Source organism: Trachypithecus francoisi, unplaced genomic scaffold (genome assembly GCF_009764315.1).
Source record: "Trachypithecus francoisi isolate TF-2019V2 unplaced genomic scaffold, Tfra_2.0 Lachesis_group18, whole genome shotgun sequence".
In the NCBI taxonomy this organism is placed as follows: domain Eukaryota; kingdom Metazoa; phylum Chordata; class Mammalia; order Primates; family Cercopithecidae; genus Trachypithecus; species Trachypithecus francoisi.
The window spans coordinates 67,510,564-67,534,797 of NW_022681463.1; the positions used below are offsets into that span (position 1 = coordinate 67,510,564).

At 45.0% G+C, this 24,234-nt stretch overlaps 1 protein-coding gene across 1 annotated transcript in view; it reads left to right on the forward strand.

Moving 5' to 3' along the window:
• Window positions 1–4,387: 4,387 nt before the first annotated feature.
• EBPL (EBP like) overlaps window positions 4,388–24,234 on the forward strand; it is a 30,973-nt gene continuing 11,126 nt past the window's right edge. Inside the window, exon 1 of the mRNA XM_033176858.1 lies at window positions 4,388–4,744. Coding sequence (XP_033032749.1) covers window positions 4,574–4,744 — 171 coding nt within the window. The 5' untranslated portion in view covers window positions 4,388–4,573. The remainder of the gene's footprint in view (window positions 4,745–24,234) is intronic.

A 24,234-nucleotide genomic window follows, 5' to 3' on the forward strand; every position in this document is an offset into this window, starting at 1 on the left:
CAAGATCCTTTCTTAACCTGGGTGCAGTGGCCCACAACTGTAATGCCAGCATTTTGGGAGGCCAAGGTGGGTGGATCGCTTGAGCCCAGGAGTTTGACACCAGCCTGGGCAATATAGTGAGACCTCATCTCTACAAAAAAAATTTAAAACTTAGCTGGGCCTGGTGGAGCACGCCTGTAGTCCCAGCTACTTTGGAGGGTGAGGCTGCCATACACCTGAGCAGAGATTGTGCCACTGCACTCCAGCCTGGGCCACAGAGTTGTGAGACCCTATCTCAAAAGAGAAAGAAACTTAAATATCCATCATTACAAATTAACTGTTTTTGATCGGGAGTAGACTTTGTTATTTCCAGATAGCAGAGGAGACTTAATCCATTTTTTAAATCAGCTTTCTTCTACCCGAACACACCTTGCATTTCATCCATTCTCATAAAAGTCATTGCTGGACCTGGTTCCTGTCAGCTTGAGGCACTCCAAGGATTCCAATGATAAGGAATGTGGTGTGACTGGTTTCTGGGTACTTTGGAATGAATGGGAACATTCCATTATCTGGACATTTGATTCTATTAATGTGGGGAGATTCAGTTATTTTACCAGCTTCATCATAATTAGATTTGTGATCAAGTCACGCCCTCTTTATCATTAGCTCTCTTTGACCCAAATTGTTAGGCATCTACCCCTTTTCAACTCTAAATATAAGATAAATTTCATATTCAGCCTAGTTTTTCCTCATGAGATCACATTCTACATATGTATCCTTTCGATGTTTTCAGTCTATAATAAGAATTCTGACTAAGCCTTTAGAAACATTCGAATACTAGGCGGGGCACGGTGGCTCACACCTGTAATCCCAGCACTTTGGAAGGCCAAGGCAGGCAGATCACTGAGGTCAGGAGATTGAGACCATCTTGCCTAACACGGTGAAACCCCATCTCTACTAAAAATACAAAAAATTAGCCAGGCGTGGTGGCAGGGAGGTTGAGGCAGGAGAATGGCATGAACCCAGGAGGCGGAGGTTGCAGTGAGCCAAGATCGCGCCACTGCACTCCAGCCTGGGTGACAGAGTGTGAGACTCCGTCTCAAAAAAAAAAAAAAAAACTCGAATACTGAATACTCTGTCCTGTACCAGGTACTATGCTATGGCACAGGATACTTGTAAAAATAACAGGAATAAAAAAATGACAAGTTTTGACAAATGTTAGAAAAAAATGAGGTATACAATGATATACATAGTAGAGGAAATTGGCTACTGAGAAAGGTGATAACCAGGCTAATGTTGAGCCCTTAAAAATGCCAGCCAAAATTTTCACTGATTGTGGTGAAAAGGTAGGAGTTTACTGGGCAGATTGACTGGAAAAGCTTTCCAGCAGTGCAAGAGTCTGTACAAAGCCTTGTGAGAAGCACCATGGGGCATTTGAGGAAGTGAAAGAAAGCAAGTATAGCTAGATGAAAGATTATAATGGGAAGGATTAATACGGGAATGGGAAAGGGCTAGAGAGATAGGGAGGGGCCAGACCCCACAGTCTAGTAAGTCATGAAAAGGATTTTGGTATTCTATATGGAAAATCATCAAGCAAGAGGGATAGCATTAATAAAGATCACTAGTTGGTAAGGCTAAGGACAGGAAATGTCCTTTGGATTTAGTGACGTAGAGGTTGCTGGTCACATTAAGTGAGTGAAGCACAGAGACAAGAGATAGTGAATAGGTCCATGAAATGCATGGAATCAAGAAATACTTGGCTGCTGAGGAGGAGCTGGTGATGCCAAGTTTGGGGAGAGAGAAGTATTGGGGATGATTTCTAGGTTTCCAGGTTGTAACTGATGAGTGGAAGTAACATGAGGTAGGAAAGAGAATCAGACATTGGGGTGCAAAGTGATGAGCTCAGTTTGGGTTGTGTTGAGACATCCAAGTGACTGTCAAATAGGGCAGTTGGAAATAGTGGTCTGGAGTCCAGAGAATAGGACCAGGCTAGAGATTGAGTTCTCTGCCTTACCTTCATTAAAGCAGAAGGTAAGGATGAGACTGCCTGGATCTGGGGTCTGAAGTGAGAACGGCCTAGGACTGTGTTGTGGAGCTGCAGTAATCACTGGGCATTTGTAGTGGAAGATGCACTTGCAGAGGAAACAATGGCTAAGGAGGCTGTGTTCTTAGAAAACCAAAGGAGGCCGGGCGCGGTGGCTCACTCCTGTAATCGCAGCACTTTGGGAGGCCAAGATGGGTGGATCACAAGGTCAGGAGATCGAGACCATCCTGGCTAACACGGTGAAACCCCGTCTCTACTAAAATACAAAAAAAAAAAAAAAATTAGCCGGGCGAGGTGGCGGGTGCCTGTAGTCCCAGCTACTTGGGAGGCTGAGGCAGGAGAATGGCGTGAACCCGGGAGGCGGAGCTTGCAGTGAGCCGAGATCGCGCCACTGCACACCAGCCTGGGCGACAGAGCGAGACTCCGTCTCAAAAAAAAAAACCAAAGGAAAAATATTTCAGTGCTGTGATGCCGCTCAGAAGTAAACTAAGAAAACGAACTGCTCTTTGGGTTCACTGATGTGGAGGGCAGTAGTCACCTTAGTGAGAGCTGTATCAGTGTGATAAGGCAGGAACTAGAGTAGAAAGGACTGAGGAGCAGGGTAAAGACATGAAGACAGGGGATCTGATCAGTTTTTTCATTAAGTTTCTATTTTGCTCCGAAGGGGAGGTGGGCAGCATGGTCCCCAAAGGGTGATAAGTTACAGGACAGGATCCAGAGCATAGGTGGCTAGATTGGCCATACTCAGTCGCCAGTTATTTAACTGAGCAGCTAGTATATGCCAAACTCTGTAATAGGTGCCAGGGATACAGCAGTAAAAAGGTAGCCACAACCCCTGGCCTTGAAGACTTACAATTGCAGTGGCAAGAGATTAGCAATAAGTGCATAAACAAGGATCATTCTATCTGGTGTTAACTGCTATAAAAAAATGGTATAGGAAGTGACTAGGGGAAAAAGTTCTTGTGTTCAGTGCCAGCATCTTTTTTTATAATTATAAAATGCATATAAAATTTGCCATCTTAACCATTTTTAAGTGTGCAGCTCAGTAAAGTATGTTCACGTTGTTCTGCAACCAATCTCCAGAACATCATCTTGCAAATCTGAAACTATCCCAATAAATAACACTCCACTTTTCCCCACGGCCCCCCTCCCCGCCCTGCCCCGGTAACCACCATTCTGTTTCTGCAAATCGATTATTTTAGACATTTCCTGTAAGTGGAATCATAAGTATGTTTTTTTGAGTGGCTTGTTTCACCGACCTCATAGGGTTGTGAAGTTAAATAATGTAGGTTTGTTCCCGGACCAAACTGGGTGTTGGGCAGCCCAATTAACAAGGTGCAGATGAACCGGGGAAGAAGGGTTTTTATTTCTGCAACCGGTTACAGGGAGAAGGTCTGGAAATTATTGCCAGACCAACTCATAATTACAAAGTTTTTCCAGCGTGTATATACCTTCTAAGCTATATGTCTACGTGTAAGAGTGCATTCATCTAAAGACATAAGTGATTAACAACTTCTAATCCTGAAGACCTTCCTCTGGAGCCTCAGTAAATTTACTTAATCTAAATGGGTCTGGGTGCTGGGATGATTACCCTTATTTTGTCTCCTGCTAAATCATGCAGGCTTGTGGAATTCCTCCAGACCCCCAGTAAACTTGTTTGTGGAGGCCTGGGGAGTTTCTTCAGACCCCCCAACAAAACTTGTTTAATCCTAAACGGGTCCTGTTAAGAATTCCTTCCTTATCTTGTCATGCTTCAAGGCCCAAGAAAGGCCTAGGCAAAACTTCGTGGGCTTTTGTTACATTCCAGCCTTTGTATATGGGCACTGACTCTCTCAGCTTTTCATATTTAACTTAACCAGTCAGTCAGTGCTGAAACAGTTGTGATGGAGGCCTGCGATAGTGAGACCTGGCCTGCCACAGGTGAAACACATCTATCGCCAGGCCAATAGGACTTGCCGCTCCTCTCACCCACACTTCTACTTTTCTGGAGAAATGGAAAGATTGTCAGAGTAGGCCACAAGGGCTTTAAGCCGGCGGGTGGCTGAAAACACCCTTGGCCCCCCCACCTCCTTGGTAAGGCTTGCAGGAGCCTAATTAAAACCTTTTGCCTCTAAAATTCTGCCCCGGTCTACTGGCAAAATTTCCACTACCTGGGCTTCACTTTGTGGCTTAAAGTTTGAGCCTTGTTAAAAATCAAACAACATCAAAGGGGGTGGCCCCCAATCCTTTGGGCTTGGTTTGGGAACAGGTTTGGTCGAGGAAGTTGAGCAAGTTGGTGAGCACGTTCCTCCTACGGAACCTCCATGCGCGGGACCTGACAAAACCTCTGGGCTCAGCAGGCTGGCGAGGGTGCGAGGCGGGCAGGGAATCCTCGCTCTCGTCCCGACCCTGCCGAGGAGCCCCGTGCCTCCCCGACCGCCTTGGCCATTCAGCTCCGCTCCTCCTTGGCCATCCGACTCCGCCCCTTTCTGGCCAGCCCCGCCCCGTCGTTTCTCTCCCCGCTTTCCTCTGCCGCATGGTCTCGGGCCGCCGGCTTCGGGAGCCGGAAGCATGGGCGCTGAGTGGGAGCTGGGGGCCGAGGCTGGCGGGTCGCTGCTGCTGTGCGCCGCGCTGCTAGCGGCGGGCTGCGCTCTGGGCCTGCGCCTGGGCCGCGGGCGAGGGGCGGCGGACCGCGGGGCGCTCATCTGGCTCTGCTACGACGCGCTGGTGCACTTCGCGCTGGTAAGTGCCATCGCCTAGACCCTTCGCTCCCAATCCCAGAGAGTGGGAGTGGGGGGCGGCAAGGCGGGCTGAGGGGGTCCGGCGGCTTTCTGCAGCGAGCTGACCGCCCCTCCCCCTGGGGCAGGAAGTCTGCGGGGACCCGAGAGGCGCCTGGAGGCCGCGGCGCCCAGAGTTCTGATTCCCAGGTCTGTGAACAGAACGCCGCTTGCCTTGTGCTGCCGATTCCTCTACCAAACTTAAAAAAAATTCTGTACGTGCTGTGTTAGTTTAGAAGATACCCAAAGGCTAGAACCTTAGTTTCCTCGGCTTTGTAACCTGCACATATATGTTGAACTGGAAATAATTGAGAGTAGAGTTGAGGTAATTTTTCAATGCCCCAGAGGGTAGGGTGCAAGGAGAGATGCTTGCTCCAGAGGCAGCAAGGCTATTGGCCCAAAACCCGAAGCCTTTGCCAAGACAAACGAAACACCCGCGTCTAATGTGTGCCAGGCGCATTACTGAGTTTAAAATTTCAGCTCTTTACAGCATCCATAAATGAGTTATTATTGTCCCCCATTTTACAGAGGTGAAGGTAGGCGCTGCAAAGTTAGGTGACTTTCCAGTGCCACACAGCTGGCATGATTCTGAGGCGGTGTAGTCTGGCTCCCAATTTTGCATTCTGTGTATCAGTCGAGGTTTTAGGAAATATGTGTCCTTAGAGATTCAACCCATTTTATAAAATAGCCAGGAAGGTTGTGTTTAAGGCATTTATATTGAAATGCCCCGCCCCCCCACCACACGCGCGGGCGCACACACACTTTAAGTTTTTTAAAACTATGCCCAAAATATCTTTTATTTTTGTAAAGTTGACCTTGTTTAGACACACCTGTGGCTAACTGAAACCAAAGTCAGTAGTATTGAGAAAGCAAGCCGAGTTCTGGGTAATCACCGAGTTCTGTAAATGTTTGCGGGTTGGCTTTGTGCCCGTAACTGATGTTGCTGGAATTCTTTTTATTCTGATAAGCAACATGTAGAGATAAGGGACAGTGAATGTTTCTCTCAGCTCCTTTATAGAATTAATTTGTTTTTGTCTTTTTATTTATTTTTTATTTTTTTATTTTTTATTTTTGTTCTTGAGAGAGTCTAACTCTGTCCCCAGGCTGGAGTGTGGTGGCACTATCTCGGTGCACTGCCGCCTCCTGGGTTAAAGCGATTCTCCTGCCTCAGCCTCTGGAGTAGCTGGAATTACAGGCGCCTGACACCACGCCCGGCTAATTTTTGTATTTTTAGTAGAGATGAGGTTTCACTATGTTGGCCAGACTGGTCTCGAACCCCTAACATCGGATGATCTGCCCGCCTTGGCCTCCCAAAGCGCTGGGATTACAGGCGTGAGCCACTGCGACCAGCCGAGAATTGATTTTTAAGCTATCACTTGAACACCAGGTCTCCCACAGAACAGGAGAGATAAAGCAGGTTGCTAGGCCCAGTTAGAAAAAATGTATAACATAATTGGTTATGTATAACAAAATGTATAACGTAAAAATGTATAACATAACAAAAATGTTGCTAGTCCTAGTTGGAGAAAAATGTGTAACATATTGGCTGGGTATAACTGTATAGCATATCGGAATGTATATGTATAAAAATGTATAACATATTGGACACAGTGGCTCATGCCTGTAATATTTTGTGAGGCTGAGATGGGTGGATCACTAGGTCAGAAGTTCAAGACCAGCCTGGCCAACATGGTGAAACCCCATCTCTACTAAAAATACAAAAATTAGCCGGATGTGGTGACAGGTGCCTGTAATCCCAGATAGTCGGGAGGCTGAGGCAGGATAATTGCTTGAACCTGGGAGGAGGTGGAGGTTGTAGTGAGCCATGATCAAGCCACTGCACTCCAGCCTTGGACTTTTCCAAGACTCCAGCTTGGGGAAAAAAAAAGTATATAACATATCTTAGACATACAAAAAGCTGTAAAAATACTTAAACTATATGCGTGTGTTCACCACCTAGTTTAAAACTGTTTATTTTTCAAGCACAGGTTTTTACAGGTAACACAACACACACCTCCTTTTATGCCATTACCTACCCCAGCTGCAAAGTAGTCCACTGTGTGAATACACCATACCTTAGTTCTCCAAGTCTACGACCCACATTTTTTCACATATTAGATCAATCAACTATATCACGTAACTACTGTAGGCCATTTGATTGATATTTTAATGTCTCTGAGATTGGGATGTATCTTATATTTGATGAATATGATCACTTAACCAGCCCATATTAGTGAACACATTTTTATTGTGTCCACCACAATAAAATGCATCCACCAACGTCTTTGTACACGTGTCTCGGAAATCAGTGGGGAGAGCACTTGAATTAAGCAGTTGAGGCTGCAAGAAAATACATGCCCATGTTGTCTTTGCTTGGGAGTTTATTGCAAGAACACCCAGAAATGTGGGACAAGCTAACACTAAGATGTAGAGCTTAGGGGAGAACCAAAATTACAACTTGCTTATTTACTAGAAGATGAGTTGCCTCTCCTTACCCCCGACACTTCTTAAAGAGAGGAGCTCTGTAGGTTTTTTGGCTGCCATCAAATTGAGAACTATCCTGTTGGACAGTTTCAAGCCAAGCATTCTCAGGGGCAGTTCATTTTCCAGATGTCCAACCAGAGCACAGTCACCTTGGGCCCCAGCACTGGTCATCAGTTCAGCTCGTTATGACTACAGCAGAGAGCAGGCTGACTTCCCATCAGCCTACCCGGAAGGAGCCATGGTAACATACTGGAAGAAGAAAACGGTGGCAGCCTAGGCACTGGTGCTTCATGGGTAAAATTTTATCTCTTCTGCAATCTAAGTATAGCGTTCAGGCATGTCCAGAAACATGATGCAGTATATGAATGCCTGTGTATGGAATACATCCTGGAGTCCAGATTGACAGGAGCACAGGGTTTACATAAGGAAGAAGTGGGAGGACCAGCTGGAAAGGTGACAGGTAAGAACTGTATTCTGTAGTGGGAAGCCATTGAAGGATTTCAAGCAGGGAAATCACGTGGCCAAAGCAGATCTTCAGAAAGATAATTTGGTGGTGATGTGTTAAGTCAGAAACTCTGGGGTCTGAGATTTTACCCAACTTAGAAGTTAACAAGGTAGTCCAGTTTGATTCCCCAAGGCCCAAGCCCCACGGGGCAACATAATGAAGGCCAGATGTTACTGCCTATACATGCAGTGGGGTGCATTACAAGAAAGGGACCCCAGAACTACGTGTCCATCTTATTGTGAGCTGGTGGTGGCCTGCCCATACTTCTCTCTGGAGAGACCTTATCTTAGGAATGTAAACCTCTGAGGAGGAGAAGGTGAGGTCTTAATCTTTACCACCTAGAACCTCTCTGGAGGGAGCTCTCTCCCAGGTTTACTACCCTGGAAAGGCTCATTATAGAAACATTCTTAAAATTGATGTAAATGTCTGCTCAGAGACCGAGACAGTGCAGGATGTGAGATATTCATGGAGAATTGTCTCCCAACGTGGTGCAGGTTGGACTGGAAAGGATGGAGTTAAGGGGCAAGAAGATCAACAAAAAGCAACTGCTGTAGTGTGGGGAGTCATTTTTTTAAAAAAAGAGGCAAGCCAAGGTGGTGTTGGAAGGTAAAGTGGGGAGGAAAGTGAACTGTGAGAGACTTCCAGGGGAGAATGTGGTAAGTCAAAGTGGCCACTTGTAGATTGGGGGTGGACATGATCTTGGGGCTTAGGGCCTGAGCAACATGGGTAATGGTGAGCATATTAAAGTAAGACAGCAAAATCTGGCTTTAGAATTATGAGTCGGGGGTCCTAGTGTGTGGTTAAGAGAGAATAGTGCTGGGCAGTGGCTCACACCTGTAATCAGCACTTCGGGAGGCTGAGGCAGGATTGCTTGAGGCTAGGAGTTGCGAGACCACCCTGCTAACATAGTGAGGCCTCATCTCTGCAGAAAAATTAGCTGGGCGTGGTGCTGCATGCCTGTGATCCCAGCTACTCAGAAGGCTGAAGTGGGAGGATTGCTTGAACCCAGGAGATCGAGGCTGCAGTGAGCTATGATTATGCCACTGCACTCCAGCCTGGGTGACAGAGTGAGACCCCATCTCAAAAAGAAGAGAGAGAGAATGGCCAGAAGGCAATTGAAAATATGAACTGAGTTGGAGAGACAGAGTGAGGGCAGAAGAGAGAGTGCTGGGAATTGTTTTCTGAGTTGGGGGAGACAGCAGGAAGCCCCAGGTATGAGTGCTTTTGGTGAGCTGGAGAGGACAGAAGGGTAAAAGAGCTGAGGAATAAGAGCAGGATCTTTTAAAATATCTATCCTAGGAGAGAGTGGGCAAGACCACGAACCAGGAGGGCGCTGGGGTCCTGGGATCCACGGAATGGAATTTCAAGAACACTGATAAATTGCTGTAGCACCATTAAAAACAAAGAAAGAAAATAAAAGGTGAGGTACCTGGCAACCAGAAAGTCAGTGGTGAGAGTGGGGTTGATGGGAGGGAGGCTCCAGAAGCCAAACACTTACAGGCCGGGTAGAGGAGAAGCTGGTAGATGAAAGTCCTGCAGGAGTTTGGTGGTGGGAGGAGGAGGGGCAGGCTGGGGGATCTTGGTTCTTTTGAAGATAAAGGTCTGGGCGAGAGGATGGCCGAGGAAGGGTAAAAGTGCAGGCACAGCGGGCAGCTCTCGCTCTCTGATGTGTGCTTGGCCATGGAGGAGTTTTGAGACGAAGTCTCACACTGTCGCCCAGGCTAGAGTGCAGTAGCATGATCTTGGCTCATTGCAACCTCCACCTCCCAGGTTCAAGTGATTCTTCTGCTTCAGCCTCCCGAGTAGCTGGTATTACAGGCATGTGCCACCATGCCCGGCTAATTTTCGTATTTTAGTAGAGACAGGGTTTCACCATGTTGGTCAGGCTGGTCTCGACCTCCTGACCTCGTAATCCACCTGCCTGAGCTTCCCAAAGTGCTGAGATTACAGGCGTGAGCCACCATGCGTGGCTGCCTTCAGTTTTCTTGAAGGAGGACTGTTTTGCTGTTTTGGTGCTAGGCTTTGGGATGAGATTCTGGGGCATAGATCTTGGGATCCTCCTTCTATAGCCTGTTTTTCAATGGGGATGTTTGTCTTTTCCTTAATGATCTTAGGTGTTCATGTATTAGTACAAACAGTTTCACCCACACTTTATTATGCTTTTGGGGAGAAAGGGCAAGAAAGTGTTGTCAACCCCCTTTATTGATCCGTTCTTTATTTATCCGTTCTTTCCCCACTTATTTGAAATGCCACCTTTATCATATACTGAAGTATTTTATATGCATAGATATGTTTGGGGATTTTTGAATTTAGTTCTGTTTTATGAATCTTTTGGTTCCAATTCTAGCCAATGTTTTATCAGATATTGAAAATTTCAGCACTATAATGTAGTTCAATATCTGATAAAGCAAATTTCTCCCTACTATTCTTTTTTAAACACTTTAAAACTTATGATATATCCTTCCAAATGTACTTTTAAATTCACTTTGCTGACCGGGTGTGTACAAAAATTAGCCAGGTGTGCAGTAGCATGCACCTGCAATCCCAGCTATTTGGGAGGCTGAGGTAGGAGAATCGCTTGAGCCTGGGAGGCAGAGGTTGCAGTGAGCGGAGATCGCGCCACTGCACTCTAGCCTGGGGGACAGAGTGAGATCCTGTCTCAAAAATAAAAAATAATTTCACTTTGCCAAGTTCTAATACTTGGTATTTTGATTGTGGCTTTCTTAGCTTTATAGATTAGTTTGAGATTAAATGATATTTTTATAATACAATCTCCCTTCTAAGAACTGGGTAGATCACAATTTGTTTAAATCTTCTGTTTTAGTCTCTTAAAGTTTATTTCAAAACATTTTATATTTTCATTGCTACTGTATTTCTCCTTTGTATTTGTTTAATTTAATTTAATGTAATTTTTTGAGACAGAGTCTCCCTCTATCACCCAGGCTGGAGTGCAGTGGCACGATCTCAGTTCACTGTAGCCTCTGCCTCCTGGGTTCAAGCAGTTCTCCTGCCTCAGCCTCCCATGTAGCTGGAATGACAGGCATGTGCCACCATGCCCAGCTAATTTTAGTGTGTGTTTCTAGTAGAGAAGGGATTTTGCCATGTTGCCCAGGCTGGTCTCAAACTCCTGGCCTCAAGTGATCCACCCGCCTCGGCCTCCCAGAGTGCTGGAATTACAGGCATGAGCCACTACGCCTGGCCTTTCCTTTGTATTTAGACTGATTATTGTTACTATAGTGAAAGCTGTTGAGCTATACCTGTATTTATATAGTTACCAGCCACTTTTCTAAATTCCCCTTTTCCTCCCTCCAGCTTTATTGTTATAATTTATGTATAATAAAACTCACCCATTCTGTGTACAGTTTGGTGAATTTGAGTAATTGTGTAGAGTTATGTAACCACCCTTGCAATCACAGTACAGAACGTTTCCATCACGCTTCTAGTAAAAGTTTTCTCATGTCCCTTTGAAGAGGATCCCAGTCCCCATCACCAGCCCCAACAAACACCCATCTGCCTTCTGTGTTTAAAGTTTTGCTGTTCCTGTAATTTTATAAAAATGAAATCATACGTACAAAGTCTTTATTTAACGTAAGTTGCTGTGTAGTGTTCCAGTCTGTGGATGTATCTCAATTCATTTATCTATCAGTTCATGAACAAATGGGTTGTTCCTAGTTTTTGACTATTACAAATAATGCTGCTAATAGATATCTGCATCCAAGTCTGTGTGGGCATATTTTTCTTTCTCCTAGGCCAAGGCCTTGGAGTGGGATTCTTTCATTTTAGTAGAAACTGCCAACCTCCTTTCCGTGGTGGCTGTACCATTGTGCGTTCCCACTAGCAGTGTGTGAGAGTTCCTGTTCCCCCACAGCCTCACCAGCACTTAGCATGTTTGTGGTTTTTACTTTTGTTTTTAGTCATTCTGATAGACGTATATGACTGAAACTTACCACTCACCCTCATACATGCCACAGGTTGCATTTTCAAATGCAGTACCAGGCCTGGTGTGATGGCTCAGGCTTGTTTTTTGTTTTTTGTTCTTTGTTTTTGTTTTTGAGACGGAGTCTCATTCCGTCACCCAGGCTGGAGCACAGTGGCGTGATCTCAGCTCACTGCAAGCTCCGCTTCCCAGGTTCATGCCATTCTCCTGCCTCAGCCTCCTGAGTAGCTGGGACTACAGGCGCCTGCCACCATGCCCCGCTATTTTTTTTTGTATTTTTAGTAGAGACAGAGTTTCACCGTGTTAGCCAGGATGGTCTCAATCTCCTGACCTCGTGATCCACCTACCTCGGCCTCCCAAGGTGCTGGGATTACAGGTTTGAGCTCAGGCTTGTAATCCCAGCACTTTGGGAGGCTGAGGTGGGCGGATCACCTTAGGTCGGGAGTTCAAGACCAGACTGGCCAACATGATGAAACCCCGTCTCTACTAAAAATACAAAAAAATTTGCCAGGTGTGGCAGTGCACACCTGTAATCCCAGCTACTTGGGAGGCTGAGGCATGAGAATTGGTTGAACCTGGGAGGTGGAAGTTGCAGTAAGCCGAGATGGCACCACTGCACTCCAGCCTGGGTGACAGAGCAAGACTCTAGCTCAGTAAATAAATGGATGAATGAATGCATGCATGCATGCAGCACCAGTTCCTAAACATGGTACTAGATGGGGTCTGATCATCATTCAAGGAGCCTGGGGCAGTGGGGGAAGGTGGAAAGAGCACAGGCCTTTGGGGGCAGCAGGTGCACCCTTGAACGCCAGCTTTCCCGATGACCAACTCAGAAACTTGGGCATGCCCCTTTCCCCTGCAAATCCTTTCTGTAATGAGGAGGAAAAGAAGGAAACTTTCTGTCTTAGTTTTCTTACCTGTGAAGTATGGAAATAATGTTTTCTTCAAAGGACTGTGAGAATTAAATAAAGCCTTATAACAGCGCGGTGCTTCTCAAGCTTGACCATGCACACAAATCATCCAGGGATCATCCGAGATTCTGCAGTGGTAACCAGCCCCCAAGTGATTGCCAGGCTGTGATTGGTTGACCGTGTTTGAATGGCAAGGATGTAAGGCACCTGGCACTTGCCAGAGTTCAGTAAATGTAATTCTCTCCTCCTCCATCCTCTTAGTGAATCCTCCTTGCCATATTCCATACCCGGATTAGCTTTTGTCATCCCATCCCTGTGTACTAAAGTGACGATGTATTTGTCCAATTAAGACAAGCCTTGGAAGGTTTCCTTTCACATCTTTAATCTGAGAAGTAACAACCTTCTGGCAGAGAAGGGTATATTCTTGAAAAGAGAGAAAAGTGTTTCAAGTCCTAAATCAAACAGTATACTGCTATGTTGTAGGAACCATAGAACTCGTGTGACAGTTTGATCCTGGTAGTTCTAAAAGAGACCAGCATGGTCTCCTGTGAATGTTAGGTGACAACTGGCTGCTGAGCAGGTTCCCTCAAGTGGAAATGGTCATCTCATTAAGCGGGCAGCAACTGGGCAGCATACATTTATGGAGTCATTAAAGCCTTGTCACCAAAGGACCGTAGGAGGCTGCTGCAGCTGATCCCTCCAGAAACAATGATGTATGCTGTTGCCATGACGTGCAAAAATCCAGTCTGATTAGGCTGAGGTTTTGTGAGTCAGATTTGCAAATGCTAATAAATGCTGACAGGATTTATATACTGATTCTATTCCTGCCCCACTTCATTCTCCCACTCTTGAAGGTGAATGTTGCCCTGCTTTCTCTAGGTCTTCATTCAAACATACTGACAACAAAAAACAGATACATTCAAATACATACTCAGCCTCAGTATGTGTTCTTTTTATTTCTGTAAGAACTTTTTCAGCTAAATTTTTCCTTAAGGATTAGAATGAGTAAATTGAGCATGCTCTTTAAATTGGATATTTAATTATAAATGGAAGTAGCTGGCATAACTTAATCATTTGTTTGATCTGAGCTTTGACTTATAGCTGTCTTTAAGTCTATAAAATATGTTGTTAAAACCCTTATATGCCTGGGCCGGGCGTGGTGGCTCACCCTTGTAATCCCTGCATTTTGGGAGGCGAGGCAGGCGGATCACCTGAGGTCAGGAGTTCGAGACCAGTCTGGCCAGCATGGTGAAAACCTGTCTCTACTAAAAATACCAAAATTAGCCAGGCGTGGTGGCGTGTGCCTATAATCCCAGCTATTTGGGAGGCTGAGGCAGAAGAATTGCTTGAACCCAGGAGGCAGAGGTTGTAGTGAGCCGAGATCACGCCACTGCATTCCAGCCTGGGCAACAGAGTGAGACCATCTTAAAAAAAAAAAAAAATTACATGCCTGGACATTTTAAGAGAAAAATGAGACTGGCCTTTCTTTATTTGCTATAATACATTTTAATTTTTAAGCTGATTTTGTTAGCTCAATTAAGTATAGTTCAGTTATGTTTTATAACATATGTCCAATAGGAACTTTCCTGTATTTTTTAAACCAAATTTTTTGATATGTGGAACTTAAATAAGTATTATGAAATTTTCCTCATCACCCTCTGGGTTAATAGTAGGAAAATTCATAGCAGGGAGAAAATATTTTAAATATTTATAAGTGCTTATTAATATAAACCTGAAAAATGTCTTGAAAGCTACCATGGAATTTAACAGTGGTCATCTCTGGGAAACGTGATTGGGAGTCAGGAGGGAGAGAGGCTTTTATTCTTTGCTTTGTACCTTTTTATAGTTTTTTGTTTTTTTTAAACATGTATCATAGATATTTTTGCTTGTTTGTTTTGTGGGATTTTTTTGTTTTGTTTTGTTTTGTGTTTTGAGATAGAGTCTCGCTCTGTTGCCAGGCTGGAGTGTGGTGGCACGATCTCAGCTCACTGCAACCTCTGCCTCCCGGGTTCAAGCAATTCTCCTGCCTCAGCCTCCCGAGTAGCTGGGACTACAGGTGCATGCTACCACGCCTGGCTAATTTTTGTATTTTTAGTAGAGACAGGGTTTCATCATGTTGGCCAGGATGGTCTCCATCTCCTGACATTGTGATCTGCCCACCTCAGCCTCCCAAAGTGCTGGGGTTACAGGCATGAGCCACGGCACCCAGTCATGTTTGTTTGTTTTTTTTTAAACAGGGTCTTGCTTTGTTGCCCAGGCTGGAGTGCAGTGGCACAATCTCATCTCACTGCAGCCTCGACCTCCTGGGCTCAAGTGGTCCTTCCACCTTACCCACCTGGGACTACACCACACCCAACTCATTTTGTATTTTTTGTAGAGATGGGGTTTCACATGTTGCCCAGGCCCATCTTGAATTCCTGGGCTTATATAATTTTTTTTAAAGGTAAAATTTTAAAAGGTATACCACCAGAAGAAATATCAGAAGAGTAAAGAAAAATCCACTGAAATATCTTCGTGCCGTAGGCGTTGTGGGCACTGCAGACATTGGTTTAGGGAGGAGAAAAGGCCCCTGATCAGAGGGAGGAAAAGCCTGATTCTGGGCAGCTCCTCTGCAGTCCTAAATGGACAAGAAAGAATTTGCTCAGCATGTGTCACCCAGAGCTGGCATTTTGATGCCTGGTCCTTTACCAAGAGGGCACAAGAGAGTGTGTGAATAGTGGGAGTTTTTTCCTTTCTGTTCTAGTCATGGCCGTCAACTCTCCTTACTCTTCATCCTTTTTGTGCTAGTGTTTATTTTAACCCTCAACACGGCGCCAAACTTATATGAACATTCCCATTGGTTCCTGTGAGGAGGGACGTTGAGTTTCAGCACCTCTCACCAGGTTGAAGTCCACCACCCCTGGTTAGCGTGTGTGCATGTGTGTGTGTGTGTGCGCGCACCTGTGCACGGGCGTGTGTGTCCGTGCACGTGTGTGGGCGGGGTGGGGAGGGAGGGCATTCTGAGTCTCCGTGGCTGGGAACCTAGGTGCAGTGTTATTCAAGTATCTTTTGCCTGCAGGAGAGCAGAAGATGGAGAGAGAAGTAAGCAGGTTTGCACTGTGGTTTATTGAGACCTGAATAATCAGGCAACTCAAGTACTGTTGAGTGCTGAAACACCAGTGTGTCTGATACAAAAGTGCATCTGCGGGGAAGGAGGTGGCAAACTGCTTGCTTTTGAGGTGTGCCCTGCCTGACACATGCTGCAGATCTCTGTTGCTTTTTGCCTGTGCTCATTTAGGCTGATCCAGACCAGGATACCCAGGACACGTTGGGTCTGGAGAGGGTCCTGGAGGAGCCCTAAGCCGCAGGCTGTCTGGAACCTCAGGTGCTGTGTTTCTTGTAACCACTGTGGTCTGAGTCCCCTGCTCACCTGTTTCAGGCATGAAGGCAGGGAGCCCCTGCAACTGCAGGATCCTGATTCTGGAGTCCAGAAATGCAAGGAGTGCCCTTCTCTGATCCCTTACAGGTGTAGCACCAAGCGCTGGGACTGGCTTTCTCTAGTGGTACCACATTGGAATTTGACAAGTTGCTATGTATCCCCCCAACCATTTTTTTTTAAGAAACAGAGTCTCTCTCTGTCCTCCAGGCCCGACTACAGTGGTGCAATCATGGTTCACTGCAGCCTTGAACTGCTGGGCCCAACTGATCCTCCCACCTCAGTCTCCTGAGTAGCTGGGACTACAGGTACACACCACTGCACCCAACTAATGTTTTTGATGTTGTTTTGTTTGTTTGTTTGTTTGTTTGTTTGTTTTTGCAACAGAGTCTCACTCTGTCACCCAGCCTGGAGTGCAGTGGCACCATCTCTACTCACTGCAACCTCTGTCTCCTGGGTTCAAGCGATTTTCCTGCCTCAGCCTCCCAAGTAGCTGGGATTACAGGTGCGTGCCACCATGCCCAGCTAATTTTGTATTTTTAGTAGAGACAGGGTTTCACCATGTTGGTCAGGCTGGTCTTGAACTCCTGACCTTGTGATCCACCTGCCTCAGTCTCCCAAAGTGCTGGGATTACAGGCGTAAACCTATGTATCTTTTTAAAATTAAGTTTTACTGTGAACAATTTCAAACATTCACAAATGTAGAGAGACTAGTACAGTATCAGTGAGCAGATTCTACATTTTCAAGTTTTGCTGCACTTGCCCATCTGTCACTTTTTCTTCTCTTTTTTTCCTTCCCTCCCTCCCTTTTTCATTGTTATTGCTGAAGTACTGGAAAAGTGATCTGGACCTCATGTCACTTTACCTTTATGTAGTAAGTCTGTCTCTAAATAAAGTCAGGTCTTCTTCAGGGACAAGTGCCTGCCGTTCGTGTTATCATAGAAATGACAGAACAAGAAAAAAAGAAATACAATCTTGCACTTTTTGCTCAAGCTTACCATATCTCGCCGAACACCTCGTGGAGCCCTGCCTTCCCAATTACAGCAACATCCTGCATGTGGTCCTTGGCTGTTGACTAGGCACCTTTCATCTGATCCTTAGATCCTCAGTGCTTGTTGAGCTCAAACGTGAATCTTAGTTCCAGATGGCTGGATCTTGATCATACATTGTGGTTAAAGACTTTGGAGCTGATAACTTTCCATGTTTATTTGGTTATTTAAGTAAAACAATTTTAAGGGAGAAGAAAAAAGCACTGTACAATTCATTTAATATAAAGCATGAATTCACAGGAGGAACTATATCTGTCTCCATTCTCTACAATTCTACAGATAATTTTGGTGCCTGGCAAATAGTAAGTAGTGTTTTCAGTGGCTTTGATCTTAGGTCTTTGTGTGGTTAGAGCAGATTTCATTCAAAAGCCCCTGAACGGTCTTTTTTTTTCTTTAGACGGGGTCTCACTCTGTCACCCAGGCACAGGCACACACGATCTTGGCTCACTGCAACCTCTACCTCCCGGGTTCAGGCGATTCTTGTGCCTCAGCCTCCTGTGTAGCTGGGACTACAGGCATGTACCACCATGCCTGACTAATTGTTTTGTATTTTTTAATATTTGTGTTTTGTATTTTTAGTAGAGACGGAGTTTCACTATGTTGGCCAGGCTGATCTTGAACTCCTGACCTCAGGTGATCTGCCCACCTCAGCGCTGGGATTACAGGCGTGAGCCACCACGCCCGGCCTTTATAATCTTTAACACCATAATAGCAGGTCTCATTCTGAAGCTGGGGCCTCTGCCTCCCACATCTAGTTTGTTCGTTTTTGCATGGAATCTGTTATTGATGAGAGTCAGCTGTGGATGGTGCGGCCTAAAGTGGTGAGCCTGTGTTTGCTGATTTATATTTGTGAGTTCTGTTAGGGTAAGAGCCAGCCAGTCTCAGAATCACAGAACCTTCAGAGATGTCACCTGGAATTCTGATATGAACACGCTCACCCCTTTTCACCATGTGCTTTTTCTGACTTTCATCTGAATGACCTTCCTGGGATGGGATGCAGCAGGATTGGCATGGGCTACAGTGGGAGCGGACAAGTGTGATATAGGGAAGGGATACCACCTCTTAGAGTTGTTTGAGGGAAGAATCAGAGAGTTGCTACTGGTGTATGACCTACTTCATGAAGAAAAGCCAAGTGTTTGTTGGTCTGTTTGGCTCCCTTTTTACCTAAAACACAAGGGCAATGTCCTCGTGTAGAACCACTGCCCCTTCCCGGAAAAGCATGACCTGCTATTTAGACAGTGCCAGTGCACACTGACCCACCAGACCTGCCCATGTCTGCAGTGGGTCCTATTTTTTAAATCGAATGAGAGCATTTTCTTTATATACTGAATGTTTCAACCAAGGACTTTTGCAAGTCACACCCCTGGACCCATGTTATCTCTGCTATCACTGAAAAATGACTAAGAAGAACTAAGGAATTAGGTGGCCCAGCTAATACTACATGATTCAGGGATAGCTGTGGAAAGTCTGGAGAATCAGCCTGGGATTGTCTATAAAATGTCACTGTATGTGTATTCGGTGTGTATTGCATGTAATCAACCTTGGCCCACCCTTAAGGAGCTTTACTAGTGGGGAAAGTAGAGAGGGAAACAAGTCATTGTCATGCAGTCTGGTGAGTGATAAGACTCTGTCCAGGCCTAGAGGTGGCACTGAGGAGGGAAGGATTCACTGGGGTTTTAAAGACCGAAGAGGAGGTTACCAGGCAGCAGGGGAGGGGGAACTTAAGACTCACTGCAGACCCTTGGCCCTCATGATAGGTGCGCAGATCTTGTTCTCAGATTCTTATGAAAATGGCCCCTGCTCTGCTTTACCAAATGCTTTGACTTAAGCAGAATTATTGGTTAATCTTGCCCATCGGGCAGTCTAGCCCACTGGTTTCCAATTCCAAGTGATGATATCTCCATTTTAAAACTTACATTCTTAACAATGAAATAAACCTCAAAGGTAGACAAAGGATTTGAATAGAAATTCCTCCAAAGTGGTCAATATGTACATGAAAATATGTTCAGCATCACTAGGCAGTCATTGGGGGAAATGCAAATCAAAACCACGGTGAGATACTCCTTCACACCCATTAGGATGACTACTATTAAAAACAATAACAACAAAGGAAAATAACAAGTGTTGGCCAAGAATGTGGAGAATTGTTGGTGGGAATGCAAAACGGTGCCAGCGCTGCAGAAAGCAGTGTGGGAGCTCCTCAGAAAGCTAAACATTTACCTTAAGTTCCAGCAATTCCACTTCTACATATACACCCAAAGGAATTGAAACCAGGCACTCGAACAGATACTTGCAAACCAGTGTTCATAGCAGCAGACTTATGAGCGACAATAACTCCAAAATGGAAACAACCTAAATGTCCATCAGCAAATGAATAAACACAATGCAGTGCCTACATACAGTGGAATATGATTCAGTCTTAAAAAGGAACAAAATTCTGACACATGCTACAACATGGGTGAACCTAGAAGACGCTATGCTAAGTAAAATAAGCCAGACATGAAAGGACAAATACAGTCATCACTGCGTAAGGACGTTTCAGTCAATAAGGGACGGAATATACCACGGTTGTCCCTTAAGATTATGATGGAGCTGAAAAATTCCTAATGCCTAGAGACGTCATAGCTGTCATATGTTGTAGTGCAATGCATTACCTTTTCTATGTTTAGATGCACAAATACTTACCATTGTGTTATAATTTCCTACAGTATTCAGTACAGTAATGCTGTACAGGTTTGTAACCCAGGAGCAAAAGGCTATCCATATAGCCTACATGTGAGGTAAGTGTTACACAACCTAGGTTTGTGTGAATACACTCTATGATGTCCACACAATGACAAAACTGTCTAATGATGCTTTTCTCAGAGCATATCACTGTTGTAAGGCTAAGCATGAATGTTTGGTCTCATTTCATTTATACGAGTTATCTAAAATAGTCAGATTCATAGATGCACAAAGTAGAGTGCTGGGTGTTGGGCTGAGAGAGGGAAGAAATGGAGAAATAGTGTTTAGTGGGTACATTGTTTTAGTTTTGGAAGATGAAGAGTTCTGGAAATGGATGGTGGCGATGGCTGCACACATTGTTAATGTACACAGTACCCCTGAGCACCACTGTTTGTGCCACAGGGCTGAGCAGGGCAAAAGCTGGACCCACGGGCCTCATACTATCCTCTGGGCTCCATCCCTGTCCTTCACCTCTAGGCCTGCCTCCCTCTGGAATCTTTCCTCACTGTCCCAACTACAGCTCCCTCATCTTCCTCCAACCTTTATTGAATTGGAAGTCATTGTTAATCCAACTAGACAATAAGCCCTCTGAGGCCAAAACCTGGCCTATTCTAAATTTTTTTTTTTTTTAAGTCCTGACAGTTGCCAAAAAAAAAGCCCATTCACTTAGTCATGGTACTCTTTATCCCATGTCTTTCTCTGTTTCTTTAACTTTTTTTGAGGTAATTGTAGATTCACATGCAGTTGTAAGAAATAATACAGAGGTCCCTTGTTTACTTTTCCCAGGTTTCCACGATGGTAACATTTTGGTGGGTTTTTAAAAAATTATCTTCAGGCCGGGCGCGGTGGCTCAAGCCTGTAATCCCAGCACTTTGGGAGGCCGAGATGGGCGGATCACGAGGTCAGGAGATCGAGACCATCCTGGCTAACATGGTGAAACCCCGTCTCTACTAAAAAATACAAAAAATTAGCCGGGCGAGGTGGCGGGCACCTGTAGTCCCAGCTACTCGGGAGGCTGAGGCAGGAGAATGGTGTGAACCTGGGAGGCGGAGCTTGCAGTGAGCTGAGATCCGGCCACTGCACTCCAGCCTGGGCGACAGAGCGAGACTCCGTCTCAAAAAAAAAAAAAAAAAAAAAAAAATTCAGCCGGGTGCAGTGGCTCACCCTTGTAATCCCAGCACTTTGGGAGGCCAAGGCAGGTGGATCACCTGAGGTCAGGAGTTCGAGACCAGCCTGGCCAACATGGCAAAACCCCGTCTCTACTAAAAATACAAAAAATTAGACAGGCATGGTGGTGGGCACCTGTAATCCCAGCTACTTAGGAGGTTAAGGCAGGAGAATTGCTTGAACCCAGAAGGCAAAGGTTGCAGTGAGCCAAGGTCATACCACTGCACTCCTGCCTGGGGAGCAAGACTGTCTAACAAAAGAAAAAGTTATTTTCTATTTTGATAATTTTGGTACCAAACATTTTGTAAAACTATAGTATAATATAACCATCATATGGACATTGATACAGTCCACTGATCTTTTTCAGACTTCTCAGTTTTTTTGTGTGTGGAAGTATGTGTGTGTGTGTGTTAAGTTCTATATAATTTTATCAACTGGGTAGATTCGCATATCAACCACAACAGTCCAGGTACTGAATAGTTTCAGCACTACAAGGATCCCTAGTGTTTTCCTTTTATAACTACACATCCCCCCATCCCACACCTCCATCCCCTAACCCCTGGCAACCACTAATAATGTCCTCCTTTTCTAAAATCTATCATTTCAGAAAATTGTTACATAAATGTAACCACAGAGCCGGGCATGGTGGCTCAAACCTGTAATCCCAGCACTTGGGGAGGCTGAGGCAGGTGGATCACTTGAGGTCAGGAGTTCGTGACCAGCCTGGCCAACATGCTGAAACCCCATCTCTACTAAAAATACAAAAATTAAGGAGGGCGTGGTGGTGCATGCCTGTAATCCCAGCTACTCGGGAGGCTAAGGCACGAGAATCCCTTAACATGGGAAGTGGAGGTTGCAGTGAGCCAAGATCGAGCCACTGCACTCTTGCCTGAGCGACAGAGCAAAACTGTATCTCATAAAATAAATACAGAAATAAAAATGAATGTAATCACTATGTAATCTTTTGGGACTGGCTTTTTGAAGAACATCAGTTTTTAGTTACCACAAATAAAGCTGCTATGAACATTCGTGTACTTTTGTATAAACATAAGTTTTTATTTTTCTGAGAGAAATACCCAAATGTGGAATTGCTGGGTCATATGGTCATTGCATATTTAGTTTTAGAAGAAACTGCCAAACTCTAGTTTTTTTTAGTGACTGTACCGCTTCTATCCCTTCAGAAATGTGTGTTTGTTTCCGTTTTTCTACATCCTTACCACTATTTGATGTTGCCACTGTTTTTTATTTTTGCCTGCCTTCCTTCCCTTCCTTCCTTTTCTCCCTTCCTTTCCTCCCTTCCTTTCCTTTCCTTTCCTTCCTTTCTTCCTCCCTCCTTCCCTCCCTCCCTCCCTTCTTTCCTCCCTTCCTCCCTTTCCCTTTCCTTTTCCCTTTCCCTTTCTTTTTTTGACACAGTTTCACTCTGTTGTAAAGGCTGGAGTGCATTGGCATAATCATAGCTCACTGCAACCTCCGCCTCCCGGTTCAAGCAGTTCTCCTGCCTCAGCCTCCTAAGTAGCTGGGACTACAGGCACACATCACCACACCCAGCTAATTTTTTTGTATTATTAGTAGAGGTGGGGTTTCACCATGTTGGCCAGGCTGGTCTCAAACTCCGGACCTCATGATCCGCCCGCCTAGGCCTCCGAAAGTGCTGGGATTACAGGTGTGAACCACCACACCCAGCCTTATTTTCGCCATTCTGATAGTTTATGCAGTGATACCTCCCTGTGGTTTGAAGGTGTGTTTCCTTGGTGGTTAATGAAGTTGAACATCTTTCCATGTGCTTATTTGCCATCTTTATGTACTTTGTGGTGAGATGCCTATTCATTTATTTTACCCATTTTCTAATCAGATTACTATTTTTAACTGTCTTGTTTTCTATTCTCCATTTTATTTCTTTTAGAAAACGCTTATTAGCATGTACTATGTGTTAGCCATTTGGAATATAGAGATAAAAGACAAAGAATTGGCCCTCAGAGAACTGGCAGTTTTGGGAAGAGACAAGCGAGCAGGTTTCTGTGTAGGAGTGCACCGACCTCCCAGCAGGAGGATAGTACAATCTTGCTTCCTGGAGGAGGTGACATCTGATCAGCATTTGAAGGCATGAATATTCGTTACACTTGATATGTGTTATGCTATCTTTACATTTAGGACATTAATACAGTAAAAAATAGGGCATTCTAAAAGCCTCATCAGGGCATCCTTTATAAGTAATTTGTTGTATGAACTTAATCAAGGTTAGCAAACACTGAACACAAATGCCATGTTTCTTGGGGATTCTAAGATAGAGATGACAGTACTCCAGATCCCAATGATGTGTGATCCAATGGGAGCTGGGGAGCGAGCGGATAGCTGCTGGTTACAGAAACAAACTTAGTCACATGGGAGTTTTAGGAGAGTGAGACATTAATTCTCACTAGGAGGTCAAAGAAGGTTTCTTGAAGAAGGGAGTTGGGGCTGGGATTTGAAAAATGAATAGAACTTCAACAGGTAGATGTAAAAGGAAATGGATTTGTTATAGACTCATAGGTTCCTGCATGTTACTGATGTCCAGATCCCCATCTTGCTCTTACCCAGAGTTGCTTCTGGGGAAAGGTCTGCCATCTAGTGTCAGACTCCACGTCTTACTAATGAGTCCAGTAGAAGAGGTCGCCAGTGGAGGTTGCATTTAGTTTTAGGATGAGATTCACAATCTATAGGAAAGAAGTCCTTCATCTTACAGATAGATGGCCTGAGGCCTAGAGAGGGTCAAATTCAGCCCAGCCCCATTGCCCCACTGGCCAGCCCAGTGGATGTGCTTTGTCTAGAAAGTTCTCAAGCCAAAGCAAGGAAGTGGTATGGATTTCACCCTATGGTTCTGCTAAAAATAAAAAATTGGCTGGTAAAAATAAAGTGTTGCAAAGTAAGTGGACTGGGGAGTACTTATTTGTTTATAAACACAGCTATTTGTCTCATACGATTTTTTTAAATGTCCTTTAAAGGATATGATTTTTGGAGCCTGGCACGGTGACTCACACCTGTAATCCTAGCACTTTGGGAGGCCGAGGCAGGCAAATCACTTGAGGCCATGAGTTTGAAACCAGCCTGGCTAACATGGTGAAATCCCATCTCTACTAAAAATGACAAAAATTAGCTGAGTGTAGTGTCACATGCCTGTGGTCCCAGCTACTTGAGAGGCTGAGGCACTGGAATTGCTTGAACCCAGGAGGCAGAGGTTGCAGTGAGCCAAGTCCAAGATCACACCACTGCACTCTACCCTGGGC